Raw genomic sequence first — 10,000 nt, 5'->3', positions numbered from 1 at the left:
ATTTTCTTTATTTTCTATTTCTGTTCATCTGTTTTTTTTGTATTGACTGTATAGCTGAGCGCCTACAGCCAATGAGGCGATTAGAGGAAGCACACCCGTTCTGCATCTCAGTGACACAAGGTACAGTACACCGGTATACCAGGGATGAATAAATAATGGATTTATGTCTACAAACGTTCACAGTGCAAGAGACATGTAGCACTAAGCACGCAAGGATAACGTCATGAAATGTAATGGAGCAGTAAGGAATGTTTTTAATGTCAATGATATTTATTTTCATTCACCTCTGTACAGCATCCCACCATGACGTCACGCAGCATGGTGAGGAGAGGAGAGAGAAACCATACAGTAACCATATGTGCCTTCATTATTCTCAAGTGTTCAAGTTGAAGTTCCTTTTATGAATCCGCTTAGAGAAATGCAGGTGTCATAGCAGCATGGGGGAGGGGGGGTACAAGCAGGAAAAAGATAATTATATAAATCAATTATATGTAAGGATAATAATAATAATAATTATTATTATTATATAATATAATATAATAAAATATAATAATTACGTCTATTCTGCATCGAACATTGTACATATGTCTATACTGAACACTGTTCATTTTTTTTTACTTCTAATTTACATGCTATACTATGTTATTTTATTTCATACTTATCTTGTCTTGCACAGTCTCTGGAGCGTAACAGTAAGAAGCATTTTGTATAAAAGTATTCTGTACTTCTGTATGACAACTATTAAAGAAACTTGAACTTGAAACTTGAATAATAATAATAATAATAATAATAATAATAATAATAATAATAATAATAATAATAATAATAATAATAATAATAATAATAATAATAATAATATTATTATTATTATTATTATTATTATTATTATTATTATTATTATTATTATTATTATTATTATTATTATTATTATTATTATTATAATAATAATAATAATAATAATAATAATAATAATAATAATAATAATAATAATAATAATAATAATAATAATAATAATAATAATAATAATAGAATAGAACATAATAATACTAATAGAATGGCAATATAGACATTGTATACTCTATCGATAATAGTAGCACACTGTGCCAGAGTCTGTGCACTTGTGCAGTGTTTAGTATTAACTCATTCAGAGCCACGCCCATATGACCAAATTAGGGCTTGTATGCCAGCGCTTTAGTCAATGGGAGGACGGGGATATTTGCGAACGCTTAAACTATATCTTAAATTATGGCTATGGGTCTAATACACCCGTCGCTTATCAATGACTTGCTTGGAGTCAACATGTACGAAACGGATTGTTTTTTCATCAGTACCTTTCCGTTTTATACCGTTTTGAATACGAGTATAGTTTTGGAGATTTCTAGTAATTCCAGAGAAAGACACGATAATAGCCCTTTAGTGGAATACACAAAACACGTAATTTTTCGGCTGATTTATGAATCGTTTTCAAATAAACGCTAGATTATCGATAGTATATGTGTCCTCATGTACGAAGAGAAGCGGGGTCTGAAAAATCGCTTCTCCGTACTTTGGTCGGCGCGAACCTCACACACACACGCTCCGATGGCGGAGAAAGGAACATCTGATTACCCCAAGATTCGTAACATAAAGGCCTTACCTCACATCTGATGTCATGCAAAAAGATTAATCCAATTCCTGATCGCCATTCCAAATATCGATCGCGTCCATTGATCCAACGTTATAGTTCAAAACACATAATCCACGATGCTCCCAGTTGGGGGACTCAATGCAATAGTATCCAGCTGCATGCCCGAGAAGTAAAACCTGGACCGGACTTATTTATTTGATGCACAGTCCCAGCCAATCCAATCCAATGGTGTGCAATACCATCCGGGAGACTATAGGCGGCGGTATTTGCCCTTTGCGAGCTCAGACCCATTCCCAATGATAACGTCAGGCTGGATGGATGAAAAATGAATGGATATAGCTAATAAAAAAAATAACGATTAAAACCTGACTATACTCGTGATTGGCACGCAAGCGATGGCGAGTTAACCCGACTATACTCGTGGTTGGCACTGAATGGGTTAAGAGTCAGACAGTCCTAACAGTTCTCAAGTTCTCCAGCCGTTAGTTCTCCAACTATTGGCAGCAGTCCAATGCCCACAGAGTTTGTTTGTTTTTAGATGCTTAAGACCTCTATAATCTGCAAAGTCCCTAACTCAATCACCCACTCACTCACTCACTCACTCACTCACTCACTCACTCACTCACTCACTCGCACGCCCGCTCGCTCACTTACTCACTCACTCACTCACTCACTCACTCGCTCACTCACCCACTCGCTCACTCACTCACTCACTCACTCACTCACTCACTCACTCACTCACTCACTCACTCACTCACTTACCCAGCCACTCACTCACTCACTCACTCACTCACTCACTCACTCACTCACTCACTCACTCACTCACTCACCCACTCACTCACTCACCCACTCACTCACTCATTCACCCAGCCACTCACTCACTCACTCACTCACTCACTCACTCACTCACTCACTCACTCACTCACTCACTCACTCACTCACTCACTCACTCACTCACTCACTCACTCACTCACTCACTCGTGGTTAGCCACTCCCCCCTAGTGGCAGCTCACAGGCATGGCACTTTATGTAAGATCAGTTCAATCTATACAAGAATGCTTTGCATCTATGACACTTTGTGTCCTTGTTTTAAAATGTTTTTTTTATCAGATTTTTGTTATTCAGCATTTCAAAATGATTGCATCCTCAAAAATGTAAATGTTTTTGTTAGGTTTGAAGATAGCTTCAATTACTTAAATTAAGTTCTACACCAGTAGTCAGAAGAGATGACACTTCTTTTCAAATAAAATTTTTGAACAAAACTCCTCATTTAACCTACTAAATAATATTTACATGAATGCAATATTTTTTGTAATTTTCATTGAAATGTGTAGACCTTTTCTCTCCACTTCAGTACTTGTGTGTTTTTACTATGTTGCTTTTATTCATGATTGTTTTACATTGTTCTACGTGTGAAACTATCCGTGTGAAGGTATCTTCTTGGCCCACTTGAAAAAGTGATCACCCCGGAACCGCGACTTCTAGTGGCTCGGGTGTGCATTTTTTAAATACAATTAAAACCATTATATATAGAATTAAAGCCCCTTAGCGGTCAGGTGGCGTAGCGGAGATTGCGCTCGTCACCAATGCAAGAGGCTGCGGTCTCGACTCCCGGAGTCAGCATTGCCTTGGCTTGGGCTGTTCGCTATACTAACTCGTTTGGCTGGGTTAGGGGGAGGGAAGCCATGGGTGGGAAACTGGCGTTGTGGACAGCGTGACCTCCCACACGTTACACTTCACCAATGAGAGCCCTCGCTGCCAGGTGAGAAGAGAGCCACTGGCTGTCGCCGCACGTGTCGGAGGAAGCGTGCGGATACTTCAGGATTCCCTTGTACCGACCAGTAGGAGAACACGCACACAACAACCAGGTAGGGGAGGGGGGGGGGGGGATTGGCACAACGACTAAATTGGGACGGGGAGAAAACAGAGACAAATCGGAGAAAGAGAGATACAAAAACAAATTAAAAATGTAAGCCCTATTTGTTGCCTGTCGATAGCCAAAATCCGTTCAGCGGTTCTCGAGTTACATGCCGATATGTGAGGCGTGCGCCGAAGTACACGGTATTGTGCAAATACCACTCCCGACTCTCGAGCCTCTATCATTTGGCGATACATTGCAGCCATACCAATTTTTGGGGAAATACTACTTCTGGACTACTAACTACTACAGAAAAACATGAGTAACAAGTTCTTCTACAACTCAAGTTCAGACCTATGTTACTTTATTTCATTAGCACTAAAAGTGATCTTTCTTTATTGTATCTGAAACTTCAGAATGTTATCTTTCAAAAGAGACCAGGCTCATGCATGTGCTATAAGTATAACGTATAGTATTTTGGTTTGCAAAAAAAGTATGCAGTCCTCAAAAACGAAAAATAAAATTACCACTTTTGGGGGTGATTGTTAAGAGGTTTTTAAAAGGACACATACAAAATGTAAGTAGTAAATCAATTGAAGCTACGCTAAGAAATGCAAGCTAAGAAAGTGCAGCTGCAGTGTGAGACGTCAAATCAGTCCTTTAATTGCCACTTGGGCTTGTGATACGGAGTCTGTAAGATCCAGTCACTTTACTTTTGTCAACGGTTAGCTTCAGGGGGAGCTCTATTGTTGACGGAGATTACCCGGCACATTATCCCCGTCACGCACACATGCCTAAACATGTCTACATTTAATAATATTACCGAAAGCGGGTCAGCATGCCAAATAATGTCCTCCTCTCCCCCCGGGCGTCTGGAGCAGCAAACACAAGTGTTGGTTGAAACCTAATACAGCGTCTGGAGTCTTGAATGGATGTCATTCAATCGGGTTTCACTTGAAGTTCTTCCGAGCTCACCTGCTCTCCATCTCTCTCTCCTGTCAACATATCTTTACCTCTTTCCCTTTCTGTCTCTCAGTGGCTCCTTCCCGCTGGCCAGTGATGCGACACGGTAGCGCCCGGGGGGCGGGGATTCATCTCGTTTCAATTTCAATGGTGATTTTGTCTTTTGTGAGATATTTACTCAAATAATCCATCACGTCGGGTCAACAGGTTGTGGGATATTCCATCCAAATTGTGAAATAATCCTCACGTATAAATTATCAAATTATTCCGTTGGGCCTCCTTCACCCAAAATGACTCGTATATATCTGGACTATATTCAATATCCAAATTGTCATGGTTATCAATAATATTCAATAATGAAAGGTGGAATATCTTTCAACGGTTTGTTCGAAGTGAATCAAACTATTTACAGACAGGCGACGTTGCAAGGAAATGAGGAATTGATCATTGATAGACCTTCTACATTCTGCCAAGAGCAGGAAGTAACAAGTTACTTTTATCTCGTCCATGGGCCAATAAGTAACAAGTTACTTTTATCTTGTCCATAAACCAATCGAACATGGTTCTTCAGAAATAGGATCAGAAGGCAAGACTGACACAAGACCAAATAGAGAACATATTGGTCAGTATTGGTCAGCTAGGTAGGATTGGATTAAAAAATGTTTAGAACACAGACTCTCGTCTCCTAACAAGAATGTATGGATTTGACATTCCCGGTATGAACACACAGCTTTACTGTAACACAGTCTTTCAACGGTTTACAGGGCTAACACAGTAAATAGATACAATAGATGGAATTATAGATGGAATTATAGATAGATAGATAGATAGATAGATAGATAGATAGATAGATAGATAGATAGATAGATAGATAGATAGATAGATAGATAGATAGATAGATAGATAGATAGATAGATAGATAGATAGATAGATAGATAGATAGATAGATAGATAGATAGATAGATAGATAGATAGATAGATAGATAGATAGATAGATAGATAGATAGATAGATAGATAGATAGATAGATAGATAGATAGATAGATACTGTAGATAGATAGATACTGTAGATAGATAGATACTGTAGATAGATAGATAGATAGATAGATAGATAGATAGATAGATAGATAGATAGATAGATAGATAGATAGATAGATAGATAGATAGATAGATAGATAGATAGATAGATAGATAGATAGATAATCGAGATAAAGCGGTTATTGTGCTGCACGCCCCATTGCTCTCATTTGATATTGTATTGGAAATGCAGAGCACCCTTCCTTCACAGCTGTGCCACCCCCCCCCCCCCCCCCCCCCATGTTCTCAAATCAATACGTAATCGTGTTTAATAATCGTGATTTCAATATCGATCAAAATAATAGTGATTATGATTTTGTCATAATTGAGCAGCCCGACCAACACAGTTTGGCTTTATCAGAGCTATGAGGAGTTGAGGGTCAGAGGTCAGAGGTCAGGGACAGAAAGACAGAGGGTCAGAGAGACAGAGGGTCAGAGAGACAGAGAGACAGAGAGACAGAGGGTCAGAGAGACAGAGGGTCAGGGCCAGAGGACCAGTGGAAGACAGAAGGAGTGGACAGGGATGTGGTCACAAGGGAGACAGCATGGAGGAACGGACAGGAAGTACAGGGAGACAGCATGGAGGGATGGACAGGAAGTACAGGGAGACAACATGAAGGGATGGACAGGAAGTACAGGGAAACAGCATGTAGGGACGGACAGGAAGTACAGGGAGACAGCATGAAGGGACGGACAGGAAGTACAGGGAGACAGCATGGAGGAACGGACAGGAAGTACAGGGAGACAGCATGAAGGGACGGACAGGAAGTACAGGGAGACAGCATGGAGGAACGGACAGGAAGTACAAAACTCTCAACGCTAAACAGCAACGAGACCTCAGGCTGAGACCAACAGACATTCTGTCTACACACACGCGCGCGAGCACGCACACACACACACACACACACACACGCACGCACGCACGCACGCACGCACGCACGCACGCACGCACGCACGCACGCACGCACGCACGCACACACACACACACACACACACACACACACACACACACACACACACACACACACACACACACACACACACACACACACACACACACACACATTTTAAATGCTTTATTTATATCCACATAAATACAAAGTACATTAAGTACATAAACACTAGCAGTGCGCAATTAGCTCATTGACACACACACACACACACACACACACACACACACACACACACACACACACACACACACACCCTTATTAAAAACCAAGCCCCCAGGATTAAAGAAAGAAAAACCAGACAGAGAGACAGATACAGACGTAAGGAGTGGTAGTCAGGAGAGAAAGACAGAGAGACAGAGAGACAGACGTAAGGAGTGGTAGTCAGGAGAGAAAGACAGAGAGACAGAGAGACAGACGTAAGGAGTGGTAGTCAGGAGAGAAAGAGAGAGAGACAGAGAGACAGACGTAAGGAGTGGTAGTCAGGAGAGAAAGAGAGAGAGACAGAGAGACAGACGTAAGGAGTGGTAGTCAGGAGAGAAAGAGAGAGAGACAGAGAGACAGACGTAAGGAGTGGTAGTCAGGAGAGAAAGAGAGAGAGACAGACGTAAGGAGTGGTAGTCAGGAGAGAAAGACAGAGAGACAGACGTAAGGAGTGGTAGTCAGGAGAGAAAGAGAGAGAGACAGAGAGACAGATACAGACGTAAGGAGTGGTAGTCAGGAGAGAAAGACAGAGAGACAGAGAGACAGACGTAAGGAGTGGTAGTCAGGAGAGAAAGACAGAGAGACAGAGAGACAGACGTAAGGAGTGGTAGTCAGGAGAGAAAGACAGAGAGACAGAGAGACAGACGTAAGGAGTGGTAGTCAGGAGAGAAAGACAGAGAGACAGACGTAAGGAGTGGTAGTCAGGAGAGAAAGAGAGAGAGACAGAGAGACAGACGTAAGGAGTGGTAGTCAGGAGAGAAAGAGAGAGAGACAGAGAGACAGACGTAAGGAGTGGTAGTCAGGAGAGAAAGACAGAGAGACAGACGTAAGGAGTGGTAGTCAGGAGAGAAAGACAGAGAGACAGAGAGACAGAGAGACAGACGTAAGGAGTGGTAGTCAGGAGAGAAAGACAGAGAGACAGAGAGACAGAGAGACAGACGTAAGGAGTGGTAGAAAGACGGTGAGATGCAGTGAGAACATGTCTTCTCAGAGTCTAGGAAACGATCAAAGAGCACAGATAATAAACATACCTCGTTTTGTTGTTGTTAAATGAGGTCTGTGCAGGGGTGTACAAAGTACCCAGAGATTATACTTAAGTAAAAGTATGGGTACCGTCTCAAAATCGTACTCAAGTAAAAGTCAGAGTATCTGGCAAAAAATACACTTGAGTAAAAGTAAAAAAGTTTCTACTTTGAATTGTACTTAAGTACTAAAACGTATAAGTAAAAAATGTTCTGATAGCAGGTGTTTAATCAAAGATCCCCGCTTTATAGTCTTGCACAAGGACCAATCAGCATGGGTATGGGCGGGTTAATTTTCCATTGATGGGGATGTGATTGGCTGTTTTTAAATAAAGAGTGGACGCAGGATTAATAACGTTAACGTTATTTCGGCCAGAGAAACAAATATACTAATTAAAATGGTTGGACCTGCAAGATTTGTACTTTGTACTTTGTAGGTCTGCATTACATATGTTTTTTTCCCTCTGAAATGTAATTGAGTAAAAGTACAAGTATACAAACCTAATAATACTCGAGTAAAGTACAAATCCCCCAAGACAGTACTTAAGTATTGTAACGAGGTACAATTACTCAAGTACTTTACACCCCTGGGTCCGTGAGTATATCCACAGTCACAGAAACAGGGGTATTGACAAGTGACTGTGGCAGTAAGCGGGCTGCGAGTTAAACTCACTTCCTCATAACAGGGTTAATAGACGCATAGATACGATACTTAGGAGTGGATTCACCTCTTAGTGCAGCGGTCTATGTCGTCGCCCGCAGAGCGGGAGCTCCCCTGTTTGACTCCCCCTCAGGACATCAGCATTTAACATCAACGCAGAGTAGACCAGTACGATCCGTCACAACAGCAGGTTGACTGATTGATTGATTGAATTGGTTGAAAAAACTTTATTAACAGATTGCAGAATGGGTGCAATACAGTACGGCTCGATACACACAATTGTTAAGGGGATGCAGACCAGGGAAAGACTTTCGTCTTGTTTACATCAGGGTCCCTGACAGTGTGTAGAGACAGTATATTTATCTGGGCCTGGACTCACCCAGACCCTCGGACTCAAACAGGTAGGCCTCGTCCACACCGATCTTCCTGCACCAGTACAGGAAGTTAGCGGTGTTGTCGCGGGCGTGGAATGACCCGGAGGAGGCGTCGGCTTTCCACTGGATCACTCTACGGAAAAGGCTGTGTTCACACACACACACACACACACACACACACACACACACACACACACACACACACACACACACACACACACACACACACACACACACACACACACACACACACACACACACACACACACACACACACACACACACACACACACACATGCATACACATACTCACACACACACACACACACACACACATGCGTACACATATGCACACACACACACACACACACACACACGCATACGCACACACACACACACAGAATATGTCAGTGCAATGTTAGAAAATATCTTCTGACTATAGCGTCAATTAAATAAAAAACACCCATGCCACATGTCTGTGTAAAGGAGAGCGTGGCACAGGAGAGCGTTACATCATATCCTGTGTATTGGTAATTAATATGGATGGAATTTAGACATTTTCGGCACTTGCCTGGCGGCGCTATTTGTCATTTATCATTTTCCATGGGCCAGTGGGCTTAGTGAAAACAACCAGACTGCCATGGAGTTACACCCATCTCTTCTACTACCAAGACACCACTAACGATAACAGCCATCTCCTCTACCACCAAGACACCACTAACGATAACAGCCATCTCCTCTACTACCAAGACACCACTAATGATAACAGCCATCTCCTCTACCACCAAGACACCACTAATGATAACAGCCATCTCCTCTACTACCAAGACACCACTAATGATAACAGCCATCTCCTCTACCACCAAGACACCACTAATGATAACAGCCATCTCCTCTACTACCAAGACACCACTAATGATAACAGCCATCTCCTCTACTACCAAGACACCACTAATGATAACAGCCATCTCCTCTACTACCAAGACACCACTAATGATAACAGCCATCTCCTCTACCACCAAGACACCACTAACGATAACAGCCATCTCCTCTACTACCAAGACACCACTAACGATAACAGCCATTTCCTTTTGAATACAAGTGAGCCGTTACAGTTCAGTTGCTTGTGTTGGTGAAGTGTGTATTTGCACTTGCTGTTTTATTGTTGGAGGATAAACATGTACACAGCACACGTGTCTGTGTGTGTCTGTCTGTGTGTGTGTGTGTGTGTGTGTGTGTGTGTGTGTGTGTGTGTGTGTGTGTCT

General features: G+C 41.9%; 1 protein-coding gene across 1 annotated transcript in view; it reads right to left on the bottom strand.

The window, feature by feature from the left end:
- Window positions 1-10,000, bottom strand: part of gas2b (growth arrest-specific 2b) — a 48,912-nt gene that overhangs the window by 21,489 nt on the left and 17,423 nt on the right. Inside the window, 2 exon segments of the mRNA XM_084308026.1 lie at window positions 8,741-8,874; window positions 8,876-8,880. Of these exon segments, the coding sequence (XP_084164152.1) occupies window positions 8,741-8,874; window positions 8,876-8,880 (139 nt within the window).

Source organism: Notolepis coatsorum (genome assembly GCF_963971535.1).
Source record: "Notolepis coatsorum genome assembly, chromosome: 2".
In the NCBI taxonomy this organism is placed as follows: domain Eukaryota; kingdom Metazoa; phylum Chordata; class Actinopteri; order Aulopiformes; family Paralepididae; genus Notolepis; species Notolepis coatsorum.
This window is presented reverse-complemented; position numbering and strand designations above follow the sequence as displayed.